General features: G+C 43.1%; 1 protein-coding gene across 1 annotated transcript; it reads left to right on the top strand.

The window, feature by feature from the left end:
• Nucleotides 1-41: 41 nt before the first annotated feature.
• Nucleotides 42-26,890, top strand: SMIM3 (small integral membrane protein 3). The gene is made up of 2 exons (XM_023739138.1): nt 42-275; nt 25,533-26,890. The coding sequence occupies exon 2, from the start codon at nt 25,540-25,542 to the stop codon at nt 25,720-25,722; it is 183 nt and encodes a 60-aa protein (XP_023594906.1). The 5' UTR covers nt 42-275; nt 25,533-25,539; the 3' UTR covers nt 25,723-26,890.
• Nucleotides 26,891-27,948: the final 1,058 nt, after the last annotated feature.

Genomic DNA, 27,948 nt, shown 5'->3' with positions numbered 1-27,948 from the left:
GACCCGAGCAGAGCGCGCGGAGGCGGGAGCCGCGCGTACCGGCCTCTTCTGCGCGTTCCCGCCTCCCCAGAGCTCGGAAGAGCCCTGCCACGATCTTCGCGCTCGCAGGGGCTGAGATTCCAGGGCTAGGGGCCGCTTCCTGCTGCCGGAGCCGGAGCCGTCCGGGGACCTCGAAAAGCGCGCAGGCCGTCCCTGTCTCTGGAACTTTCCGCTGACCTTCCGCGATCCGACTGCGGCGGGCCCGCGGTGTTTAAAAGCAGTTCTGTGGATCCGGGGTGAGTGGGACCATCGGGTATCGTTTGTGGGGCTCCGGTCGAGCGGAGCTGTTCGGACTCGGAACCAAACCCTCGTACTGTCTTTTACCCCAGTGCCCTCCCAACTCCCCCTTTTCACCCTCTCTTCTACCCCTTCCTCACTTTTGATTTCTTGCCCTTCTCCTTTTTCCCCCTCTTCTCTCGCTCTGAGCCCCTAAGTTCCAGCCACCTTGGGCCTCCGGGAAGGCCGGAGTTTGGGTGAGTGAGCCTCAGCCACACACACGGAGACGTGCTTCTCTCCGGCTTCCCTGCTTCTGCCTTGTCGGGAAGCGCGTCCCTTGCTCCAGGAGGCTCTGCCGCCTTTGTGCTCTCCTGGCCGGGCGTCAGATCTTAGCTCTCCAGCCTGAGGCACCCGCGTGGGTGCTGCGCTGGGAGTTTGGTTCTTTGTGCCACTCAGAGCAGCGGATTATCTGTCCCGCTTCTCTAAGAGCCCTGCATAAAAGGAGCCAGGAATTTAGAGTCTGGGATGGTGAGTTCCAGTCCTGGCTCTGTCACTATTTGACCATCCCATCTCCAAGCCTCGTTTCTCCATCTGTGGAATGGAGAAAATAACCTTTGTGTACAGGATGCAAATGAGAAAGGGGGTGTGAAAAGTATCTTTGAGAGAAACCTTCCTTCCAAGCTCCCTCCTCCTCTGGGCTGTCTCTTCACTTAGGATTTAATTGTTGCAGTTGTCTTATTTTCTTGCACTCCATCCCTCCTTCACAAACATGTAAATTCCTTGAGAGGAGGGTCTGTTTATCTGTCCTGATCCCTGAGACATCGTCAGCACTCCACACAGGGCCTGGCAAGTAGTATACAGTCAATACCTGTTTAACTGAGTGAAAAAAGAAAGATGTGCACCATGAAAGTCAGGGGTGGACATTTTTATTGAGAGTGGTCAGGCTGGGCTCTTAATCATGGCAGCTTCACTTGCTTCTTGCTAAAACAGTTGCCTTTGAGTCTGTTGTTACTCATGATGACTCCGTGTGCTGCATCGGGTTTTCAAGCAGATTGCCAGGCCTTTGAGAAGCAGATTGCCAGGCCTTTCTACCCTGGCATCTTTGGATGGGTTCAAACCACCAACCTTTTGGTTACTAGTTGAGTATGTCAACAGTCTGTACCTCCCAGGACTTTGCTGTCTATAAAACCAAAACCAAACCTGTTGCTGTCAAGTTGATTCCTACTGATGGTGATTCCATGTGTTACAGAGTAGAATTGAGCTTCATAGGGTTTTCTTGGCTGTAATCTTTATGAAGGCAGGTTACCAGGCCTTTCTTCCTTGGTACTGCTGGATTGGTTTGGGCCACCAACTGGTTAGCAGCCAAGTACAAACAATTTGCACCACCTGGGGACCTTCTCATTGTCTATAGACAGTGAATATTAAACTCCCAAAAGCTCCAGGCTGTAGTGGTGGAAGCTGCTCAACTGGTTGACTATCAAAGGTTTCTTGAACATCACCTCTGTATCTGCTATGATCCATGGTATCTGCAGTCGGTAAACAGTCAGTAAGGACTGTGAACGCCTGATTGGGCTGGGTGTGGGAAGAAGAGTTCCCTGGGAGCCAGGAGACCCTCTGAGGCATTTCCCTTCTCTGACCTCACCATCCCAGCTATAAAATGAAATGGAATGGAAGTGGAACAGATGTGTATGTGTGTTTGGTTAAGCCCACTTGACATGTTCCTTGGGTTGTGCAGACCACTCAGCATCCCTCTGAGCACACACAAGACAGCCCAGCTGAGTTTCAGAACATCATGTATTTCTACAGTGACAAGCAAAAAAGCCCAGGGGAAGCACTTCTCTGGCAGTGAGCTGCTGCCTTCAGCTGTCTCAGGGTTACAAGTCATGTTCCATCACATCTGACCTCTGGATGGTGGACCCCATGCTGAAAGGTCAGGAGATTCCTCGCCCTGGCACAGCCTGTGAATCACTGAGCTGTGGTGAAGTGTTTGAGACACAAAGCAAACTAGAGACTCTGGGGGCCTGTGGTTGGGAACAGCCCAACTTGGATACTATGACAGATTAAGGAGGTCACAGCCTTAGATACTTTCTCAGCCACATTCTGATCTTTCCTTAAAAAACTTGCTTCTTTTTCTTCTCTATGGGTTGCAACATACAAAGGCAGTATCTCCAAGTAAAGAGGTTCTTTATCTTGGCTTGTCTTACACTGCCACTATTGGCAGTGATATCAAAGATAGGCACTTGAACTCACACTCACGGAGTCCCTCAGTGGTACAAACAGTTAAGCGCTCGACTGCTAACCCAGAGGTTGGCAGTTTGAACTCACCCAGAGGTGCCTTGGGAGAAAGTCCTGGTGATTTGCTTCCAAAAGGTCAAAGCTTTGAAAACCTACGGAATATGGTTCTACTCTGACACACTTGGGGTTACCATGAGTCGAAATTAATTTAACGGTAACTTTTTTTTTTCCCACTCACACGGTTTATAGGAATAATTGTTGTCATTAGCACAGTCTGCATCTCCCATCTGGAATAATCCAGGTAACCTGAATGATGTAATAATAATCATGTTTGACAATTATTGAGTGCTTACTATGAACCAGACACTATTCTAGGCTTCTTACATGTTTAAACTCATTTAGTCTTTACTAATCCTATAGGATAGGTATGATAATCACTTCCTTTTTATAGATGAGGAAACTGAGGCCCAGAAGGGGTAAGTAACTCACTGGTGATCACACAGGTAGTGGCAGAGTGGTAATTTGAACCCAGGCAATCTGGCTCTGGAATGTGTGCTCTGAACTTCATTGGAATTGGGGGGGGATGGATCTGGGTTCAGATCTTGCCTCTGTCACTTACTTACAGGATGACCTGGGGTAAGTTAAGTGAGAATTTGACAGCTACTAGGGACTGGTGCATCACTAGGGACCCTAGTATTCTTCTTACTCACTAGGGAACCACAAGGTGAACTTCAAGAGATAGTGGAGTACATGCAGGAGCAAAGGCTAAGAGTTAGGTAGGCAGGCAGAGGATAAAACAGGCCAGAATTATAATTATTTGTCTTATAAAAAACAGGAAGACAGAATCAGTGACTAAACTGTGTACTTTAAATTGCTTAGTAGTGTATAGACTGTTGTTAGTTGCTGTCGGGTTGGCTCTGACTCATGATGACCCCATATACAGCAGAGTGCAGTGTTGCCAGGTCCTGCTCCATCTTCATGATTGTTAGTATACCCAAGTCCATTGTTGTGACTACTGTGTATTTTGAGTGCCTTCTAACTTAGGGGGCTCATCTTCCAGCACCATATTGGACAATTCTGTTGTGATCCATAGCGTTTTCTTTGGCTAATTTTTGGAGATTGCTAGGCCTTTCCTCCTGGTCTGGAAGCTCCACTGAAACCTGTCCATCATGGGTGACTCTACTGGTATTTGAAATACCAGTGGCATAGCTTTCAGTGTCATAGCACACAAGCCACCACAGTATGACAGACTGGCAGATGGGTGGTGGTGTGTATAAATACATCTTCCTTATTTTATTGATTTGAACTCTGATTGGCTGATTGGGCATGTGAATTGCTGACGATCCACTAGATAGGACTAGGAAAAATGAAACAGAGGAGGCAGAAGGAGAGAGAGGTAAAAATAAGCTAGGGTCCCCGAATCAGTTTCAATCAATGATGACATCCATCCGGCACACTTGTCGCTACTCCTAATCCCCTGCCCCAGGCAGATGTTGATAATCAGTGCTTTGTAGCTAACTTCCACAAGACCTGAGAACCCTTCTCTAGTCAGCGCTCTGGACAGCCTCTACCAATTGATTGTGGAGCTTTTATCTTGCTCTCCTGGAGACTTTCCACTCATTTCTCTGCAGATGGCCAAGGAAGTAGCAAGTGGCAAAACAGGAGGCCTTTCTTTATCAGTGTCCCGGGTGGTATCACAGGAAAAAGCTTGCGGTGTTTTTTCAGAAGAACTTTCTCCTCTTCTCACTCTGTTCTATTTTTCTCTTTAGGAGTCTTCAACCCAAGACCATGCCAGAACTGGGGATGGGCCTGGGGGGAGGTAGGGTGTCAGGAGAGCAGAGTCAGCCTCTGAGAGCTGGCCAGACCCTTAGAGATCACCTCCCCAAATGACTGATGGGAAAACTGAGGCCCAGTTTGAGAGAGTGACTTGTTCGGGACCACACAGTGTATTAGTTTTCTCTTGGTGCCAGAACAAATTACCGCAAACCTAGTGGCTTAAAACGAAACAAATTTATTATAGTTCTGTAGGTCAGAAGTCCAATACAGGTCTCATGGGTCTAAAATCAAGGTGTCAGCAGGACTGCCTTCCTTTCTGGTGACTCTAGGTGAGAATGCAAACCAAAACCAAACCAGCTGCCTTTGAGTTGGTTCTGACTAATGGCAACCTCATGTGTTGCAGGGTAGAACTGTGCTTCATAGGGTTTTCATAGCTGTGACCTTTCGGAAGTAGATCTCTAGGACTTTCTTCCAGGGTGCCTCTCGGGGGGTTCAAACCACCAACTTTTTGGTTAGTAGCCAATTGCTTAACCGTTTGTGCCACCCAGGGACTCCTGCTTATTTGGCCAAATTCAATTTGTTGAGGATGTTAGACCAAGGTTCCCGGTTTCTTTCTGGCTGTTAACTGAAGGCCATCCCCTGCTTCTAGTGGCTGTCATGTTCCTTGACTCATAGACCCTTTCCTTCATCTTCAAAGGCAGCAACAGCAAGTTGAGTCCTTCTCATGTTACATCTTGTTGACTCATTCTTCTGCCTTCCTCTTCTACTTTTATGGACTCGTGATTAGATTGGGCCCACCTGGAAAATCCAGGATACTCTATCTCAAAGTCCTTAACTCTTGCCTCTGTTCTCATGGCTCTGCCCTCTGAGTCATTCTTTCCTTTTCATATTCACGGGGAATAGGACCTGGACATCTTTGGGGGGCCATTTTTCTGCCTACCATACACAGTGAGGCCTGCTTTGGGAGACTGACTTGGTGAGGATCACACTGTGAAGAAGGGGTAGCATCGCCCCAGTGCTCTTTCAGCTGTACCACTGAGCCTCCCAACAGCCCATCTCATGGGGAGTCTCGTTTGTCAGCCCAGACACAGCAGGCACTTAGTCACAACAAGTAACAATGATGGATGGTAGTGGCTGGAACAGGATGCTGTGGATTTGGCCTGGGTTTTCTCCTCTCCTGACTCTCTGTTGATTTCTAAGACTCTGTGATTGGCTGGGTCGGATGGTACATGCTGTCTTGAACAGCTCTGGCTGTGTTCTCATCTCTTTGAAGTATCCTGGTGTTTTTCCATTTTTCCAGTCACAGAGCAGCAGATAGAAACTCAGGCAGGGAACAAGTCTTTAGTCTGTTAGGCTTTTTGGACGAGGCAGGGGCCACTTGGAGGAATAGGGGCAAGAGAACAGAGCTTCCCTCAGGGAACTTGGGTCATCGGAAAGGCTTCCAATTTGATTCATGTCATATTTTGATAATCGTGTGTTCTCTCCATTCCTTCCTCTGGCCCCTTTCTTTGGAACAAAGGTCCCTGGTGAAGTGGAGTCTGTGCTGGGTTGGTAAATGTTTGAGGCTCATTATTATACAATGGGAGAACTGTTTCCAAGGGTCAGTGTGAGGCTGGGTTGGCCTTCTCCTACAGGACTTGGCATGGGAAACCCCCCCACTTTTTATCAGCCTCTGTGCCACCTTCTGAGAACAAAGAAATAAAGGTTACCCCCTGGGCAGCAGCTCCACCTCCACACACCCATCTCAGTATACAGCTCACGAGCCCAGGGAATCTAAACTTGTTTTGGCCTCACCAGCCCAGGCAAGCCAGTGAGAGAGAATCCCAGAGGATTTCATTTTGAAAGGCCATGCCTCCTCTGTCTGGTCCATACAGGGTAGGCTGTGAAAGAAAGAGTCCCCCCCTAATCCTTTCTGGATGTAGGGAGAGCCTAGATAACCATCAAATCAGAGGATGTCATTTTATTTTGGAGATAGGGTTCTTACTTTTAGGGTCATTGGGACTTCTATAGGGGTGAAGAGTCCTTCTGCACCTCCTCCCCCAACTAAGTTCCAGGAGTTGAGCTTAAATGTGAAGTTCTTCAGTCTGTCTGTATTCATTCCTTCACTGATCTTCTATTTATCGGGCACTTACTGTGTGCCAGGCACTGTAATAGGTGCTAAGGATACAGCAGTGGACAAGAGATGAGGCTTCTGCTCATTTGGGGCTTGTATTTGAATGAGGAAAGATGGCCCATGAAAACAAACAAACTAGTTCATTTTTAGACTGTGAAAGTGTATGAAGAAAAAGAAAGTAAAGTATGAGACAGGATTGCTGGTGGATTAGGGTGGTAATTTGAGAGGGTGAGTCTGGGAAGGCTTTTCTAAGGAAGTGTCATGTAAGTTGAGATCATGGACATTAAGACACTGGATACTGAAAAGGAAGATCTCGGGGGAGAGTATTTAAGGAAGAGGGAACAGCAACAAGCATAAAGGTCTTGAAGTGGGACCAAGGCTTATGATGCAGGCCATTAGGTGCCCAGGTTTCTAGATGGCCAGTGGGACCCCTTCTTGGTACCTGAATTGCCCTCTCTGTCTGGCCTAAGTGCTCCATTTGTCTGTGACAGTCCCACCAGCTCCTTCTGAGGGTAGAGCCGTAAAGGAGAGGTCCTAGAAGGTGGGTGATGCTGGTTGACTCCTGAGTCCTCTGCTGTGGGAACTGTCAGCCTGTTTGCTTACATTCTGTAAGATGCTTGAAGAGTGATGAGTCTTCAGGCACCCCCAGCATCGTGACTAAGAGCTGGTGCTAGCTATCCCCTCTCTGGCCTCTGCGTCTGGTGGAAAGCAAACAACAGCAGCACTGTCTGCTTGGAACTCTTGTAGTGCTGGACTGAAGCCACACCTGCAGAAACCACCTGCCTCTATCTGCCTTTTCTCTCGCTTTACACTTGCCTGCCAGCAGGAAGTCATTTCTTTTATTGCCTTCTTCATCAGTCAACCATTGGCAATCTCTCAAAAGTTAACTGTTAGCTGCAGCTCAGATGGGGAGGTTGTGTGTTTCCGGTGGAAGGTCAAATTTGCCCAGGGAACAGGCCATCAAAGGCTATTTGTTTGTGAAACTTATCTCTGCCGTTTCCTAGGTCAGATGCAGAGAAGTCATGACGCCTTAACTAGCGGTGGGGTCTCTGAACTCTTTATGAACTTAGGAGCTATGTGTATTCAGTAGCTCAGTTTAGTATTTATAAAGCCCTTACTGTATACTAGGCACTGTGCTAAGTACCATATGTGCGTTAACTCATTTAACTCCCTTCGGAACCCAGTGAAGTAGCTACTGTTGTTATTATTATCCTCATTTTACCTATGAGGAAACTGAAGCTCAAAAGGGTTAAGCCACTTCCCCAACCCACCTGTGGACTTCATTGATTATGTCTGTTCTGCTCATCCTGCCTTCCTCCTAATTTCTTCCTTTTGAACTCCTACTTAACCTTCAAAGCCCGCATCTGAGACCTCCTTCTTCATAAAGTCTTCTATCCTGCCTGAGCAAAAGCAAAGGCATGAGGGCTAATGTTTTTTGGGTATCTACTATGTTTGCTGGTGGCGTAGTGGTTAAGTGCTTGGCTGCTAACCAAAAGGTCGGCAGTTTGAATCCACCAGCTGCTCCTTGGAAACCCTTTGGGGCAGTTCTACTCTGTCACATGGGGTCGCTATGAGTCGAAAGTTGACTTGCCAGCCCATAACCCTGTGTTCCAGGTTTCTTTACATATTGTCTCACTTCACTGCTTTTGTTGTTGTCGTGTGCTGTGGAGTTGATTCCGACTCATAGCGACCCTATATGACAGAATGGAACTGTCCCATCGGGATTTCTGGGCAGAAATCTTTACAGGAGCAGATCACCACGTGGAGCAGCTGGTGGGTTTGAACCAGGGTTTCCAACCAGTTCATTCTGGTTGGAACCTCTGCTGAGAAATTTCCAGATATATTGAATCAGAATCTACATTTTAACACGAACCCTAGGTGATTATATAAGAATCACCTGGGGGTTTTGGTGACCTGTAGGGTTGGAATCATTAGCATCGGCTAGGCACTTTTTAGAAATGCAGATTTCTCAGGGGTTCAAACTGGAATGAACTGGTTCGAAGCCCTGGTTCAAACTGCAAGTGATGAGACTGAGATTTAGAGATTATAGGTGATTTGTTGAAGGTCACACCTCTAGTAAGGGTGGAAGGCGGGGTTCAGATTGAGATCCTCTTAACCCTAGAGTCCATGCTCTTTCGACTTCTTTCCTCTTCACCAGTAGTGTGTGGTGTGAACTTCTAGTGTAGCACTTCGCTACCTTGAATTATAATTCATTATTGCAATTAATTTGGTTTTTTACTCTTCAGACAAGACTGAGCTTAAGGGCAAGCACTATATTTTATTTATTTCTATCTCTAAACCCACTCCATGATCCCTAGTTAAGCACAAGCACCATAAATATTTACCGAATTAGACTGAATTGTTAACTACCCCAGTTTCATACTTGGACTGAATGAATAGGTCAGTTTAATCAATCACTCTGCTGGTTGATTTAAAAAACATCATTAACATGGATTCCATCTTCTTTGTTCATAAAGTAAAGACATGTTCCAAGTCTGGGATGCTAACATACACTGGCTGAAGGAGGTGAAGTCAGTGAGTCCCTATGTCCAAGGATTGTTAATCATAATAAGAATGGGCATTTGCAGAGTTCTTCCTGTGTGTCGGATCCTGGTGGTGCAATGGTTAAGCGTTTGGCTGCTAACCAAAAGGTCAGCAGTTCAAATCCACCAGCCACTCCTTGGAAACCCTATGAGTCAGTTCTGCTCTGTCCTGTAGGGTCGCTATGAGTCGGAATCAACTAGACAGCAACGGGTTTGGTTTTTGGTACTGTGTGTCAGGACATTGCTAAGTACTATGTGTGATTATCTTACATAATCATCCCAACCCTCTGAGATAACCCACTGCTGTCGAGTCTATTCTGACTCATAGTGACCCTATAGGACAGAGTAGAACTGCCCCATAGGGTTTCCAAGGTTATAATCTTTATGAAAGCAGATTGCCACATCTTTCTCCTGTGGAGCAGCTGGTGGGTTCGAACCACCAAACTTTTGGTTAGCAGCCGAGCACTTAACCAGTGAGCCACCAGGGCTCCTTACCCTATAAGAAAGAAGCTATTGTTTTTGTTTCCAGCTGAGGAAATGGAAGTGTAAGGAAGTTTTAAGTAATTTACTCGAGGTTGCTTAGCTATAAAATGGTGGAGCCTCACTTAAATCCAAGCAGACTGACCTTAGAGCAAATGGGCTTTTAACACTTCTCTGTAGTCTAAGTGTAAAGGAAAGAATTTCTCCACATTCCCTGCTGTTTCCAAATATTTCTTCCTCTCAGAAGATTTTCCATGGCCGTGCTGGAGCAAAGGAACTTAGGGATTTTTAAATTTAAGACACATTTATTCAGTACTTATGTCACTTAATAAGGAGCCCTGATGGCGTAGTGGTTAAAGTGCTAGGCTGCTAACTGAAACGTTGGCGATTTTAACTCACTATCTGCTGCATGGGAGAAAGATGTGGCAGTCTGCTCTGTAAAGATTACAGTCTTGGAAACCCTATGGGGCAGTTCTGCTCTGTCCTATAGGGTCACTATGAGCTGGACTTGACAACAATGGATTTGGTTTTTGGTATACCACTGAATGAGTCCTTGGGTGGTGTAAACGGTTACACACTCAACTGACTACTAGCTGAAAGGTTGGTGCCTCAGACCCACCCAGAGGTGCCTTGTAAGCCAGACCTGGCAATCTGCTTCTGAAAGGTCACAGCCTTGAAAACTGTATGGAGTGCAATTCTATGGTTCACACATGGGGTTGCCATGAATTGGAACTGACTTGGTGGCAACAAACAGCAACAACAGTGTATCACTAGTAGAGAGGAAGGGCATTTTGTGCAGGAGAAACAGAAGTGCTCTGGGTTGGATGAAATCAGCGCTAGGGCAGAGATGGAACCCAGACAAAGCTGTTTCTGCCATCCCTCTCCCAACCCCTCATTCTCTATGCATGTGTGTTTTTCCCTATCTGGTGGAATCTCCCACTACAAGTAGGATTCCAGTGTTTCTTCCTCTGTCTCTGATGTTCTTAACTATGGTGATGAATAAATAACTTAGAAGGCTTCACTAGATTTATTTGCATTTGGGCCTTAGGCCAAAGGAATGAGATGCAAAGGGTGGAATTGCATATATCAGTGATTCTGATGGGAAATTTCTATTTTACTTTTGTTCCTTTTTTTTTTTTTTATAATGTATGTGGTATATATGTGTTGGTCCTGGAATATTACTTGCTCCTACTTGAAAATACTACTTGAAATACTACTATTTTCAAGTTCCTTAGGGCTTAGGACTTCAAGGCCTCCTTGTCCCCACCCTCCCTCGCCAGATATTGGGTAGCAAAAAGACATACTCAAGAAACCTGCCCAGTTCTCACTGTTTATGTCAGCTTATTCTCTACTGGAGTCCTTGGGTGGTGCAAACCGCTAATGTGCTTGGCTGTTAACTGAAAGGTTGGAGGTTGGAGTCCATCCAGAGGCACCTTGGAAGAAAGGCCTGGTGATCCACTTCTGGAAAACCAGCCATTGAAAACCCTGTGGAGCACAGTTCTACTCTGACACATACGGGGTTGCCATGAGTTGGAGTCAACTTGACAGCAACTGACTTTAGTCTCTCCTACCACCTTCTCCAACCTATTCTCTTCCCTTAGCTCCCGTCTCAATCAGGATGGTGATGGAATTGAAAAGGAGACTGAAAATTAGGAGGCCTGAGTTCTACTCTCAGTTCTGCCATTAACTTGCTGTGTGACCCTGGACAAGTTACTTCCTTTCTTTGGCCATTATTTCCCTCATCTCTAAATGGAAAATAAGTTTTGTGGTTTAAATCAGCTAACAAGGAGATTCTGTGTAGATTCCTAGTACAACATGAGTTTATAGAAGTTTTGTCTCTACAGAACATACCTAGTAGGGTATAGTATTGCTGTATTAGTATTCTCTTGCCGCTTAACTAATTACTGTAAATTTAGTGGCTTAAAATAACACGCATTTGTTATCTCACAGTTTCCACGCGTCAAGAGTCCACTCATGACTTAGCCAGGCTCTTTGCTCAGCGTGTCACAAAGCTGTAATCAAGGTGTCGGACAGGCTGCACTCTTATCTGGAGGATCAACTAGGGAAGAATCTAGTTCTAAGCTCATTCGAGTTGTTGGCAGAATTAATTTCCTTATGGTTGTAGACCTCACAGTGTCTTGCTTCTTCAAGACCAGCAGGAGAGTGTCTTTGACTCCAGGAAAGCCTAAGCTCTCTTTTAAAGGACTTGTAACTGATTAAGTCAAGCCCACCCAGGATAATCTCCCTTTCAGTTAATTTGAAGTCAGTGATTTGAAATCTTTCTTACATCTGTAAAATCCCTTCACCCTTGCCATTTAATGTAATCTAATCATGGGGATAACATGGGGGGGGAGGAGGAACAGAGCTTATGGTTGAATTCTGCCCACCGTATTGCTTCCAGTAAATATTTATAATTGTCTCTGGAGCTTACTAGAACCAGGTCCCCATTTTCTGAGTAGGTCAAGTAACTTCATTTATGAAATCAGATCTAAAAATTCCTGTCCCTACACTAAAACTATACTGCTTTTAACTTATTTTTAAAACGCAATATATTATGCTTCCCTTGTCACTATAAGTTGGAATTAACTCGACAGCATTTTTTTTTCTTCTAATTATTCACAGAGTTATTTTTTCCCAATCCCATTAAACAAATATGTAGTTATTTACAGAAGAAATCATTTAAATGTCAACTTTTTATGTTTTATTTTGGTACTTTTTTATTTGAAATCATCTATTATAGAACAGTATTAATTTAAGAAATCCTCTTTGTCTTTTGTCTTTAACCAATTCTTAAAATCTTTTCTGTCAAACAGAGAGCGTTCGATGTGTTGAAATCTCCCACTATAATTGTGGATTCGTCTATTTCTCCTTATGGTTCTGTGATTAGGTACATAAAAAATTGAAATAGTTTTATCTTCCTGGTATCTTAGTAATACTTTCTGTCTTATCGTCTGCTTTGTCTGATAAGATAGCTCTCCTAGTTCACATAATTCAAGATTAGATATTTCTTTGCTATTCTTTTACTTTCAGTCTTTCTAAATCCTCTTGTGTGTCTTTAAAAAAACGTATTTCTATGTGTGCATATACAAAATATAAAAGTATATAAATATATATTTTTGTATATATGTATGTAAATTTTTAGTTTTATATAGTCTGTTAGTCTTCGTTAGTTTGGGTTTAAGGCTACCGTTTTTCTATTTGTCTCACCTGTTCTATTTTTTTGTTGTTTTCATTCTCCTTTTTAGCCCTGGGCAATAACTTGGAAGTTATGTACTCTTTTGCTATTTTTAATGTCCACCCTAGAGATTGCAGTATGCATCCTTGATTTAACAAAGCCTAATTTTGATTCTTTTTCCATTTCCCAGACAAGAAGAAAATCAAAACCCTTTCATTTTATTTCTCAGTTCGTTATTTATTTTCTACTGTTATTGAGTAATTTAATTCTGTGTTTTTGTCTGAAAATGTCTTCTTTCACTTTAATTCTTGTTATTTATTTTTGTTCAGCTCTTTAAAGATACTGTTCTGTTGTTTTCTAGATTATGTTGTTTCTATGGAGAAGTTGCTGTCATTCTAGTTGTTTTTCATTTAAAGATTTTTTTTCTCTTTATTTTCAGTTTTCAGCAGTTTTTCTATAATGTGTCTAACTATGAATTTCTTTTTATTTATCTTGTGAGTAATTCATAGGGCTCCTTGAATCTGCAAATTGATGCTTTTCATCAGCTTTGGAAATTTCTCAGCCTTTATTTATGTAATACTGCTTCTGTTCTATTCTCTCTTCTCTCCTTTTGGGACTTCTTGTTACTGTTTCTTCTATGTCCCTGAAGCTGTATAGTGGGCTAAATGGTGACACCCCCCACCTCCCACCCCGATATGTTTATGCCCTAATCCCTGGAACCTGTGAATATTACCTTGTGTGACAAAGATGTGATAAAGTTAAGGAGTTTATCCTCTATCATCTGAGTGGACCTTAAATACAATCCCATGTATCCTGATCAGAGCCAGGCAGAGGGAGCTTTGAGATAAAAGAGAAGGCGGAATCGGAGTGACGCACCACAACCCAAAGAAGGCCTGGAGCCCCTAGAAGCTGGGAGAGGCAAGGGATTGCTCCTCCCCTAGATCCTTTGGAAGGAGTGCAGCTCTGTCAACACCTTGCCTCCTGGCCTCCAGAACTTTTGAGAGAGTAAATTTATATTGTTTTAAGCCATCCAGTTTGTGGTAATTTATTACAGTAACCCTACAAAACTAATGCATCCCGTTTTCTGTATTTTCCATCCTTTGGGTTCTCCCTGATTCATTGAAAAGTTTCTTTTTCTTCCTGACCTATTTTCCATAACTTTTTTCAGCTATGTCTAATCTGCTGTTAATTTCATGCAATGCGTTTTAAATTTCTGTTATTGCATTTTTCAGTTCTAGAATTTCTATTTGGTTCTATGAAACAATCGGTTGTGGTTTTTCTCATAGTTTTCAGTTCTGTCTCAAAATTCTCATTCTTGGATTTGTTTTTCTCCTTGAACAGTGTTTCTTCCTAAGCAAAGTTACTTAAAGTCTTTGACAGTTCCAATATCTGGGTTCTCTCTAGGTCTTTTTCTATCATTTGTTGTTTCTGATGGTTCTATTTTTGTCTACTTGTCTTTTTACATTCATGGTTATTTTTGATCAAGTATTAGACATTCTATCCAAAAATAAATAAATAATTCAAGGCATATGGTGATGCTCTTTCCTCTAGAGAGGATGTATGTTTGCTTCTCCAAGGCACCTGGAGGCACTAACAGTCTGGGACAAGCTTAATTTAATTGTAAAGACTGATGATTCAGAGTTGGGTTGCAGTCTTTGGGAGGACTGGTATATTTCCAGTTCACCCTTAGTCCTAAGGGTGCTGTTTGAAGTCCAAGCCCAAAGTGCAGGTTGTTTTTTTTAAATCACGTACTCTCCTTGTTTGGTAAAGTTGTAGACTCTAATTTTTATGTTCTTAATCCCCTGAGTCTGTCAGAGCACTGTTCAGTCTCTAACATTCTCTAGGGGAAAAGCTGCCCCAAATGCCAGGCTCACTTCTCTGGATTTCTGTTGTGGTTTTTCTCATACTTTACATCTTAGCCTGGTGATTCTTCATTTTTTTGTTAGTTCTCCATTGCCTTCAAGCAAATTTTTTTTTTTTTTTTTTTTGTCGAACTTGTCTAGTTGTTCTCAGTAAGAGGATTGGTCCAAATTGTCTAGCTTACCCTTACCAGAAATGAAAAGTCCTGATCTTTGTAGATTGCATATCTCTTCATCTTTTTTTTTTTAAATTGTGTATTAGGGAAAAGTCTACAGAGCAAATTAGATTCAATTCTCATTTAATAGTTTGTACATAGTGTTTTATGGCCTTGGTTTCGTTCCCCACAATGTGTCAGCACTCTCCCCATTTCCGCCTTGGGTTTCCCGTTTCCTTTTGTCCTGATTTTTCTACTCACTCCTGCCTTCTCATCTTTGCTTTTGGGCAAATACTGCCCTTTTGTTCTCATATAATTGATTGTTCTAAGGAGCATGTTCCTGTGGGGTGTTATTGTTTATTTTATGGGCTTGTCTGTTGTTTGGCTGAAAGGTGATCTCCAGGACTGGCTTCAGTTCCAGATCAGAAGAGTGTCTTACGGCCATAGTGTCGGGGGTTGCATATCTCTTCTTAATTCTCTAAATCTTGAATGGCCTTTGACCAAAAGCAGTAAATGTGTAACTAGACTTAGAAGAGAGCTATGGATCTGGCATACTCATGCTCATACTTCTGGCTCTCTGTTGACTGTTTGGTGGTAGCTGTAGTGTAATGGTAAGTATAGGGTCAGGAGACCTGGTTTGTATCCAGTTCAACCATATACTTAGCTTTATGATCACTGGCTGGTTAACCTCTCTCGGCTTTAGTTTTCACACCTGTAAAATAGTGTCCCCACCCTGGATTATTGTGAGAGTTAAATAAGTTAATTCATGGGGCAAGACCTGGGACAGTACTTTGCACTTGGTATTTGTTAAACAAATGCTGGTTTGTGTGATCCTATGTTTGAGAGAATAAGGGGAAGGGTACTTAACTTCTCTGTGCTTTTTGGAAGTGGAAGAGTGATGTCTTTTGAGTAAATAGCAGTAATTCCTAAGAGCGTATCATGCATATAGCAAGTACTTGATAAATGAATGAATGAATATCCAGGACAGAGTTACTTGTCCTGGTAGTGCTGAACCAAAAACAACATTGCCCTGCCAGAGAATAAAAAGTTGCCTGCTGGGTTAGAGAGCCTCATAGTTGAAAGATGAATAAATACTACAGACCAGTTGCCTTGAATTTATTTATTCTGTAACTACCAGCTTGTGGGAAATCCTAAGTTATGAAATCTACATAATTTCTCTTATAACTAGAAATTTTGCCATATGATTGGCTAGAACAATGATTCTTTCTTTTTTCTTTTTGTAAACAAATTTTTAGTTGCTTGAGAAAAATGGCCCCAGAAGGAAAACTTGGTGTTTCCTAAGCAGGTAGCAGGGTATCCTTTCCTACTTAGTTTAGACCAAGTGGAGTATTTGGTGGATGGGACGAGTTTTCCACCCTTGGAGAAACTACAATTTTTTACCCATATGCTCAGTCTTGTTAATGGATACAAAATAGTCATTTTTGGATTATTGACTGTTTTTCATTAAATTGGCTGAATTGCTTAACCCTTGTGGGCTAAGGAGGAGCAAGGATGTGTCCAGCTCCCAGGGCTGTGGTGTAGGACCTGTAGCTGATGGGATGGCATGTTTGATACTAGTGACTTCTCTGCTGGTCAGCGCAGGGTGGTGGTAATGCAAGTTTCTTAGACAAAGTTATATTGAACGTGCGTCGAAGTTTATTATTCATTAATGAGGTAAATAGCAGAAAATATTTGCCAGTTTAAAATGACATGGGAGATAGGAGTTTAGGTCTGACTCTGTTTTACTTCCAGTGGTTATGAAAAGGTCATATTTTTACCAGTGTTAGGGCTAAATTTGTGATATGAATGGTTCGAATCATATCCCGACATGAGCCATTAATCAGAAATAACGAGTAACAGTTCTGAGAAACAAATGATAAGCAGATGATCTACAGTTATTAATTAGATGTACCAAGAAACAAGATTTTATGCACTCACAAGGAGCCAGTGCACCCAGATGGCCAACCGAGGTCAAACAGGAGTCAGCTAGCAGAAGATTAGAGACCTGCTTTTTCTCAAGCAAAACTTTCCAGCATACAATTAAAGATGCTGAATGTATGGTTTAACTAGTTCTTATTTGGGGGACAAAATTTTTCTTTTATAGGAAGGGGTAGAAGTGACTGGAACCCCTATGACATAGAGGGGAGGAAGAGCCCATTGAAGACACATGTTTTAGGATTGAGATTGAAACGGGGATAGAGCTCCCTGTGACCTCTGACACCTGACCGTGTCTATGGCCAGGCCTGGAGTCCTGGAATGATAGCTCTGGAAAGGCCCTTGGAATACATCTCAACCTGCAATTTTCATACTGTATTCTGAGCAGTCCAGTGGGTCAAGGGAAAGCTGAGCAGCTGTGCTGGACCAATAGGTAAGCAGTCTGTGTCAAGCAGGGACACCAAAAAAAGGGAGGGGGAACACGAGAAAAATGATTTTCTCCGAATTTTTCAGTTATGGGAAAAAAAGTACTTCATTTCATTATAACATGGAAATTCTTTGTGTTATAGTTTGGTATTTGCTTTCCTTTGAATTGCATGTGTGAAGGGGGCGGGCACCTTAATCTCTACTGTTTGGGGCCTTTACAAGTATTTATCCTGCCCTGCTGACTGGGTAGGACCCACCCCCTCCCTGCATTTCTACTAGAGCGGCTATACTTCTGTCTGTTTTAGTGATTGGAGTTTTATATACAGTTTCTTTTGTGAAAGAGTAATATTGGTACAGGCTAGGACACAGGTTACTGAAAGTTTCATTTATTTATCTACTTTGTTTTGTTTAGTTAGGGACAGTGACATGATCACATTTATGCATTTGAATGATTATTCTGGAAGGGAGGGGGCTTGAAGGTAGATGTCTTAGTTTCTTAGTGCTGCCATAACAAAATATACCGTAAATGGGTGACTTTAAGGAACGGAAATTTATTTTCTCACTGTTCAGGAAGCTAGAACTTTGAATGCAGATCATTGGCTCTTGGAGAAAGTCCTTCTTTGTTTCTTTCACCTTTTGGTAGCTGCCAGCGATGGGTTGGGCTTGTGGATGCATCTGCCTCCATTTCCCATGGTGTCTTCCCTCTGTGTGCGTGCGTCTTTCTGTGTCCGTACTCCCTTTTATAAGGTACCACTCAGAAGGGATCGGGTTTAGGACCCAACTTACTCTGGTGTGGTGTTCTGGGGTTGTGCAAAAGGTTAAGTGCCCAGCTACTCACTGAAAGGTTAGCAGTTCAAGTTCACCCAGAGGTGCCTCAGGAGAAAACCAAAAAGAAAAAACAAACCCCGTTGCCTTTGAGTCTATTCTGGCTCATACCAAAACCTGTTGGCATCGAGTCAATTCTGACTCACAGCAACCCTACAGGACAGAGTAGAACTGCCCATAGAGTTTCCAAGGAGGGGCTGGTGGATTTGAACTGCCGACCTTTTTGTTAGCAGGTGAGCTCTTAACCACTGCACCACTGGGGCTTCTGTCTGACTCATAACCAAAAAAACGAAAGCCATTGCCACTGGACTCATAGTAGCCCTATAGGACAGAGTAGAACTGCCCTGTAGGGTTTCCAAGGAACAGCTGATGGATTGGAACTGCCGAGCTTTTGGTTAGCAGCCGAGCTCTTAACCACTGTGCCACCAGGGCTCCCTCTGACTCATAGTAACCCCGTAAAAAAAACAAACAGAAAAAAGAACCATTGCCATTGAGTCGATTCCAACTCATAGCGACCCTATATGACAGAATAGAACTACCCCGTAGGATTTTCTTGGCTGTAATCTTTACGGAAGCAGATCATCAGGTTTTTCTCCTGCAGAGTGGCTGGTGGATTCAAACTGCTGACCTTTAGGTTAGTGGCCAAGTGTTAACCACTGTACCACAAGGGTTCCTCCCTTGGAAGAAAGGCCTGGCAATCTACTTCAAAATAAATCAGCCATTGAAAACCTTATTGAGCACAGTTCTACTCTGACACACATGGTGTCTCCATGAGTTGGAATCTACTCAATGGCAACTGGTTTTTTACTACTCTGATATGACACATTAACATAACAAAGAAAAACCCTATTTCCAAACAGGATCACATTCACAGATAAAGGGGTTAGGTCTTCAACATATATTTTTTGGGGAGCACAATTAAATTTATAACAGTGGTGGAGGACCCCTAGACCTCAGGTTCGTCATCTGTGGAATAGGCCTGGTACTAGCTTTAATGCACCATGATTCTTGATTGTGGATGAACCCTGAAGCCCGACTTCCTGTAAATCATAGGTTTTGCTTATGAAATCAGCTGTGGAGATTATGTATTCCTGGCACTTAGAGTCACAGAGACTGTTAGATGTTTATGGATTTACTGGAAAGGCCTTTTGTGGGGTTTCTTTGCATAAAGCAAACTAGCTGTTGATGAAATCAGGAGACCACAAAGCAAAATTTCTCCCACCCCTGGCCTTCCTTAACAGTGTGTGTCTCCTGTGACTCACGCTTCCGTGTCTTCGACCTTGGAGAAGTGACAACAGTTCCAAGGCTGACGCAGGGCTGGCCTGTGCTGCTACCTCCTTTAAAATCCTGGGCCATGGGGAGCTTGCCAGAGCTGCTCTTTCATCCTGGAACTTGCTCAGATCTGAGCAGCCTGGCTGCAACGCACTGTCAAATAAAAAAATCCAGACTTTGAATCACAAAGTTCAGGTAAAATTCAACTTTATTAGCACCTTGCAATCAATTCTGAAATCACAGTGCTAGAAGGGGTCCTAGAGACCTTAGAGATCATGGAGTCCAGGGGTTCCCAAGCCTGGCTCTTCCTCTTACTTTCCGTCTTGAGTCTACTTCGGTAAGTCTGGAACAGGCCCAGAAGTCAGCTTTTTTTTTTTTTTTTTTTAAATAATATTTTATTGTGCTTTCAGTAAAGGTTTACACGGAAGTTTAGGTTCCCATTCAGTAATTTTGACACAAATTATTTGATGACATTGGTTATATTCTTCAGAAGTCAGCTTTTTAAAAATACTGCCCTGAGCTGATTCTCACAGCTTGGTACTTGGTATTTGATAACTACTGATCTAGTCTTGGAAACCCTAGTGGTGTAGTGGTTAAAGAGTTCGGCTCCTAACCGAAAGGTCAGCAGTTCGAATACACCAGGCACTGCTTGGAACCCCTATGGGGCAGTTCTACTCTGTCCTACAGGGTTGCTATGAGTCAGAATCAACTCAATGGCAACGAGTTTGGGTTTTTTTTTTTTAATCTAGTCTACCTTAATTTTTTTATTGTTGTAAAAATATAGATAACATAGCCTTTACCAATTCAACATTTTTCACATGTAAAATTCAGTGACACCAATTACATAGTCTACTTTAATTTTATTTGATTTAAAAATCACATATATACTTGAAAGCAGAGACTCCAACAGAGACTTGTACACTAATGTTCATTGTAGCCCTATTCACAATGGCCAAAAGGTGGAAACAGGCTAAATGCCCATCAATGGATGAATGGATCAGCAAAATGTGGTACATATATACAATGGAATACTACTAAATGACACTACTAAATGAATAATTTCTTTTTTAAGGATCAGCACAAAGCTGGTTCCTATGAGGCAGAGGTTAAAGATATCCCAAATGTCCAACTTTTCCCAGCTGCTGTACCACTCCATCATCTCTAACATCAACTACTCCCTCTCCACTCAGTACTCTCCCTCCTGTCTTCGGTTTCCCTAATTTGCTATAAGGTCTCACAGAACCCACAAACCATGTAAAGGAAATGGTTTACATGGTTGTGGAGGCTGGCAAGTCCCAAATTTGTGGGTCAGGCGTAGGCTTCTCCCTGGCCCTCAGTCTCTGCCCAGAGACACTCAGCTTTCTCTCTCCATGAGCTGGAAAGCTCACTGCACTGTCTCCTGCAGGTCTCTCCTTTCTTGGTGGTGGTAGGGTCTTGTCTTTCCTGCCTCTGGGGTGGCTCATTTCAAGCCCAGTGGGATGGCAAAACTGACCAGTCCCCTTGGTGGGCCGCAATTACCCCAGACCCACCCAGTCACCTGGGTGGGAGTTACAAGACCATGGCTAGAAAGGCCACACAGAAAGCAATCCATTATGCTACAACTACTTAGCCGGTAAGAGAAATGAAGTCTTCATAAACCAAAACCAAACCTGTTGCTGTCAAGTCGATTCTGACTCACAGTGACCCTATAGTACAGGGTAGAACTGCCCTGTAGGGTTTCCAAGGAGTGATTTGTGGATTTGAACTAACTACTGACTTTTAGGTTAGCAGCTGAGCTGCACCACCAGGGCTCTGAAGTCTTGATACAGGCTACAATATGGATGGAACTTGAAGACATTATTCTGAGTGAAATAAGTCAATCACAAAAGGACAAATATTGTATGACCTTACTTATATAAAAAGACAAGAAAAGACAAATGTATAGAGACCAAAGTTTATTAGCAATTACCAGGGGTGGGGGGGCGGGAGGGGGCGTTTATCGGTTATGGATTACTGAGTTTTGGTTTCCAGCAATGGAAAAATAGCGTTGATTAAGGGTAAGGTTGCACAGCTGGTTATTGTAATTGCTATCAATAAGTTGTACACCTGTAAAAAATTGAATTGGCAAAAGTTGTATGATAGATAAATTTACAACAATGACTAAAAAAAAAAAAAAAGAGCAGCTGCTGAGGCTGCTTATTGTCACCAAACACCTCATGGAATTTGGTTTCTTGGTTTGAAGGTTTAGGGTCATGGTTTCATGGGACATCCCAGTTAAGTGGACTAATAACGTGTTTAGTGCTTCTCTTCTACCTCCTAGTTCATTGTGTAGTGCTTGGGGTCTTAGAAGCTTGCAAGGCACAACAATTTATCTCTATTTGCCTGGGGCAACAGAAGAAAAAGGAGAATCAGGAATAGGAAGAGGATATGAGACCAGAAGAACTGGATGGTGCCCGGCTACCATTACTGAAAATTTTAATAAAAGATTCCATAGAAAAATCCTGATCAAAAGGGGGAAAATGCAGAGCAGAATTTTAAATTCTCATGGACTCCAGACTTCCTGGAGCCATGAAGGTTGGATGAACCCCTGAAACTATTGCCCTGAGAAAATCTTTAAACCTTAAACCTAAAATATCCCATAAAGTCTTTGTAAAACCAAACAGTAGTTTAGTTAACTAGTAAAAAATGTCTGCCTTGAGCATTATACTCAATTTTAAGATTTATTTATATGGGATCAAATTGACAATAACAATTCGAAAGATTAAATAAGAACCTTACAGGGCAGTGAGTTTATGTTAATGGAGGAGGAACAATTCAGAAAAGGAGGATGAGAACAGTCACACAACTTGAAGAATGTAATCGATGTCACTGAATTGTACATGTAGAAATTGTTGAATTGGTGTATGTTCTGTGTATATTCTCAACAGCAACAACAAAAATAAATTATTAAAAAATATGTATATATGCATTTATTCCTTTTTAATAGAAAATTATAAAGTAAAAACCCAAAAAGGTCATTTTCTCCTCTACCCAGACGGTGTAAAAACTGAAATACATGCTCATTGTTAGAACATTCCAACAGTATAAAAGCATGCAGAATGAAAAGTAGAAGCCTCTCTCACTCGTGTCCAACTCCCCAAAGGTAACCACTGTAACACTTTCTTGTGATTCTGCTCAGAATTTTTTTCTTTTTTTTTTACTGTAATGTGTCTATTTTTTTATTGTACTTTAGATGAAGGTCTACAGAACAAATAATTTCTCATTAAACATTTAGTACACATATTGTTTTATGACAGTGGTTACCGACCCCATGACATGTCAGCACTCTCCCCTTCTCGACTGTGGGTTCCCTATTACCAGCTTGCCTGTCTCCTCCTGCCTTGTCATCCTTGCCTCTGGGCTGGTGTGTCCCTTTAGTCTCATTTTGTTTTATGGGGCTGTCGAATCTTTGGCTGAAAGGTGAACCTCGGGAGTGCCTTAGTTACTGAGCTAAAAGGGTGTCTGGGGGCCATACTTTCTGGGTTTCTCCGATCTCTGTCAGGCCAGTAAGTCTGGTCTTTTTTTGTGAGTTAGAATTTTGTTCTACATTTTTGTCCAGCTCTGTCCAGGACCCTCTATTGTGATCCCTGTCAGAGCAGTCAGCGGTGGTAGCTGGGCACCATCTAGTTGTGCTGTACTCAGTCTGGTGGAAGCTATGGTAGTTGTGGTTCATTAGTCCTTTGGACTAATCTTTCCTTTGTATCTTTAGTTTTCTTCTTTCTCCCTTGCTCCCTATGGGGTGAGACCAGTGGAGTATCTTAGATGGCCGCTCACAAGTTTTTAAGACCCCAGATGCTACTCACCAAAGTAGTATGTAGAACATTTTCAGAATTTTTCTTTTGTTTATGTATAAATCCTCATCTATCTGTCTGCTTACATCTTCTATAAAATCTGAACCAAAGAAATCATACTGTTCACACTATCCCTTACCTTGCTTTTTTTTCTAATTAAAATATTTTGGAGCTCACCACAGATCAGCATATCCAGATCTACACCCTTTCTTTTTAATAGTTATTAAATAATTTAATATTTGTAAAGCACTTGGAACAATGCTTGGCTTGTAGTAAGCATTATGCCAGTATTTGTGAAATAAGTGAGTGCATATATGAAAATTGCTGCGTGGCATTCCACTGTATGCATATACCCTATTTTACTGTTCATGGACACTTGTGTCTGTTGCTGTAACAAACATGGAAGACATTAACATCCTTGTATGCGTATCTTGAGGGCTGTACTTTGGGTATGGTGATCAGTACTTTACTTTGGGTAGCAATGGTGTGCACGGAGCAGAAACAGAAGCCAAAAGCAATAGAAAAGTTAGTGATCATGGAAGAGCAGGAAATGGACAGGAATTGGGAATTTTGCCTGGAACCTGTAATCATGAAATTATAGATCTCAGATCTAGACGGAACTGTAGCATTGTTTGTTCCAACTTTGCGCCCTCTGAGCAGGGAACGTATTACATCCGATGTTTCCAAGCTGCGTTGAGTTGCTGAGGCTCCACAGTGAGCTGGGAGTGGGAGTGGGAGAGAAGGGAGCAGTGTTGCGAGAACTTTAACATTTTTAGAGGAAACCCTGGGAACTACTAGCTCGAAGTACTTCACAGTTTTAACTGTAGATTGGGAGGACATAAATACTTATTAAGCTGTTTGAACCTAACTACTTAATGAATGGAAGTGCTAAGTATTTCTTTTGTCCTGGGGGACCATGAAAAGTTACTAAGACACTAAAGGCGCCGTAAGTCAAGAAAGTTTGGGGACAACTATATGTATCTTTACCCATCAGAATTCATAGCTGCAAGTGAGAGAAACCAAACTCACACTGGCTTAACCAAAAACTGAATTATTGGCTCATGTATCTGGGATGTTCAGCCTCGGCTGGGTTCAGGCGCTCAAATAAGGTCATCAAGATTCCATCTCTCTTTTCTATGACAAGCTGTCTCCACATGAGGCAAGACAGTCCCAGGCGCATACTTTTCCAGACTGACATCTTTTCAATTTAGCAATCCCAGCAGAAAGAACCATCTTTCCCAATAGCTTGTGCATAAAAGCCCTGGGGAGGACTTTGGTTGACTTAGCCTAGGTCACTTTCCTATCCCTATATTGTGGCCAGGATTATGGAGATTTTTAATGGCCAAGCCTAGGTCACATATTCATCCGGTGCTCTGGTGAGTTCCCCTGCTAGACCACATGGAATAGGTAGGTTCTCCACAAAAAAAGAGTCCCTGGTGGTGCTGCTAACTGAAAGGTTGGAGATTCGAGTTCACCCAGAGGCATCTCAGAAGAAAGGGCTAGTGATCTACTTCTGAAAACATCAGCCATTGAAAACCCTGTGGAGTGCAGTTCTACTCTGACAAACATGGGGCCGCCATGAGTTGGAATCAACTCGACAGCAACTGGTTCTACGGAAAAGACGGGATTCTGTTACCGGAAGAAGGGGAAAGAGATTGTTGTTATCAGATGCCATTAAGTCGATTCTGACTCAGTGACCCCATGTGACAGAGTAGAACTGCCCCATAGGGTTTTCTTGGCTGTAATCTTTACTGGAGCAGATCACCAGGTCTTTTTCCCACAGAGTGGGTAGGTGGGTTTGAACCCCCAACCTTTCAGTTAGCAGCCAAGCCTTAGAGTGCTTAACTGTTGCACTACGAAGGCTCCAGGACCAAAAAAATAGATTTCCCATTTTACAGATGAGGGAAGAGGACTGGTAGCATGGTAGTTTAATGGTTAAGCATGGAGGCTCTGGGGTCCCACCAATCTGGGTTTACTTCCTTGGACAAATTAATTTTAGAGTCCTCATTTTAAAATGGAAATCACTGAAGATACCCAAACCAAAAACCAAACCTGTTGCTGTCAAGTTGATTCTGACTCATAGGGCCTATAGGACAGACTAAAACTGCCCCATAGGGTTTCCAAGGAGCTCCTGGTGGATTTGAACTGCCGACCTTTTGGTTAGCAGCTGTATAAATAAAAATAAGGATGATAGTAATAGTCCTTAGCTCATAGGGTTGGTAGTTGAGGTGAGGACGAAGTGAGTTAATACACATAAAGTGTCCAGTAGAGGGCCTGGCACACAGGACCAAAAACCAAACCTGTTGCTGTTGAGTTGATCCTGACTCATGGCGACTCCATGTGTTACAAAGTAGAACTGTCCCATAGTGTTTTCTTGGCTGTAGTCTTTATGGAAGCAGATTGCCAGGCCTTTCTTCCATGGTGCTACTGGATGAGTTCTAACTGCCAACCTATAAATTAGTAGTCAAGCACAAACCCTTTGTGCCCCTCAGGGACCTTGACACATAGGGAGCCCTCAAGAAATGAAGCTATTATTGTTAATGAGTAAGGGTCCTAAAAGATCACACAGCTGGTAAATGACTCAAGCTTCTGACTCCTGGAGCAGATTTCCTTTCAACTCTAGAGGCAGGCAGAGGGTACACAACAGTGATTTCCCCTTTCCTGTCTGTTGCAGGTGAAGCATGGATGCTGGCAGCCAGGTCCCGGTGGACGTCATGCTCCCCAAGCATGTCCTGGACATCTGGGTCATTGTCCTCATCATCCTGGCCACTATTGTCATCATGACCTCCTTGCTGCTGTGCCCAGCCACTGCTGTCATCATCTATCGCATGCGGACTCATCCTGTCCTCAATGGGTCTGTCTGAGAACCTCCCAAGAGGGCTAGGTGAGGGATGAGGACAGGAATCCCCTCCCTCAGCCTCTGCATCTTTCCCAGAAAAGCAGCAGGAAGGGACTTTGGAGCTGGATATGTGAGAGGAAACCTGAGTTCTAGTTTTGATTCTGCTACTGGCCAGCTGTGTGTTTGGTCAAGGCACCTAACTCTATGAGTCCCAAGTTCCTTATGATTCAAGTGAGGGCGATGATCCCTGGCCTTCCTACCTCATGAGAGGCGAGAACCAAATGACTTAGTAGAGGTTAAAGCTGTTTATGAGCAGTCAAGCCACCACACATATACAAGGTGTTATTGATGAGTGCTGAGAAGCGTTGAAGACCTAAACAACCTGATTGCTGATGATGAACTTAAAGGTGGTGAGAGTGACATTGGGGCAGGGCCAGTGCCCTCAGGTCAAACCAAGCAAAGGGCACTCTGTCCTCATTCCAAGGGGCCAGCAGCACATAGGCTCAAAGTTCCTTTCTTTGAGGTGCCAATCCCTCTAGTTTTCTCAGATGGGAGACAATTGAGGGATGGGGGGATGGGGGGAACTCCCCAGGACCTTCTCTGCACCAGAATCTCTGCCCCTGTACAACCTGGAGGAAGGCTCTGCCATTTATTCTCAATGCCAAGCTGAGAGAAGGGCTGATATGCTTTCTTTTTGCACTGGAGTCTCAGATCTCTGTTACCTCTGGCATTCAAGCAGTGCTGGAAAATGCAGGGGATTGAGTTCCCTGCCCAGCTTTTGGGATCTCTGGTCCTCATCTCTTTGTGTTTCCCACACCAGAGGAACTTTGTCCCCTCTGTCTCAGCTTCTGCTATAATTAGCTCAATTGTATAATGTGTCTGTCCTTCACTCCCTCCCACCCACACTACCACCAATGCAAGATACACACTTACACTTTAAGAGATGTTCCTAGGGCTTTGGAACCGACTCAGAACAATGATGGTTATTTTAGATGCTATGGCAGGTGTATTTATATAGAGAGATTTCTGGACAAGTTAAGCTCTTTGGTACCAAAATCAGGAATATCCTGGGATTTACTATATAAGAAGAAAGCACAGATATAAGGATATTATTGTGTGGAAACAATGCTTTTACTCTGATCTGATTTCATTGATGTACACAACCAATTTCCAATAAAATACTAGAATGAGCATGTCTGAGGTCATTCTTTAAAGAGCACCTATTTAGGAACTCAGGTAAAAGAATTCCATTGAATTTATGGGCCTTAGAGACGTTTGAGGAGCCCTGGTGGTGCAACGGTTGAGCACTTGGCTGCTAACCAAAAGGTTGGAACTCACCCAGCAGCTCCATGAAAGAAAGGCCTGTCGATCTGCTCCTGTTAAGATTACCACCTAGAAAACTCTATGGGGCAGTTCTCTGTCACATGGGGTCACTATGAGTCAGAATTGATTTGATGGCACCCAACAACAACAAGAACAACAGAGACAGTTTGAATGTAGGAACAGAAAGGGAAAGAAGAATCAAATTGACTTTCAGGGTTTTAGCTTGGATAAGTGGGTGAATAGTTGTACAGTTTACACAGTTGTAGAATGAAGAGGGAGGAAAAACATTTGGAAGATGATGAACTTAATATTGGGTGTGTTGAGTTTGAGGTGCTTGTGATATTCAGGTGGACCTGTTCAGGAGCAGATGGAAACCTGAGTCTGTCCCTTGGGAAAGATCACACAGCTAGAGTTATGGCTTTGTGGCTTATCAGCAGATGGTAGATGATGCCAGACAAGTGGACAGGATCACCCAGGCAGAGTGTAGGGAGTGAGAGGAGGGAGGTGCTGAATGCAGGGCTTGAAGAACACTAGGGAAGGGAAAAGAGTAGAGAGTGGCGAGGAAGAAGAAGCAATGGAAAAGATCGTATGATGTGAGCTGATATGAGAAAGATACAATCGCAGTTGGTGGGTTGAGGAATGAATGAGAGGTTAGGAAGTGGGAACAGTGACAACAGACATCTCTTTCTAGGAAGAGGGCTGTAGTATAGAGGCAAGAGTTGGAGAAAGATATCTGGAGAAAAATGGTCTAGGGGAGATAAATACGTTTAATAAGGTTCTAATTGGTTTGCTCAGCATGTAATCTAGCTTTTTTTCTAGTATGCGTTCCTTGTTGGCTAGAAAGTGAAAAACTATATTGAAAGTGAAAAAACTACATTTCCCCAACTCTACTGCTAGAGACTCAGACGTGATTTAGGTTTTGCTAATC

The sequence above is a fragment of the Trichechus manatus genome, unplaced genomic scaffold, assembly GCF_000243295.1.
Source record: "Trichechus manatus latirostris isolate Lorelei unplaced genomic scaffold, TriManLat1.0 scaffold00130, whole genome shotgun sequence".
In the NCBI taxonomy this organism is placed as follows: domain Eukaryota; kingdom Metazoa; phylum Chordata; class Mammalia; order Sirenia; family Trichechidae; genus Trichechus; species Trichechus manatus.
The sequence above is the reverse complement of the archived record's forward strand: the minus strand, read 5'-3'. Positions and strand labels throughout refer to the sequence as shown.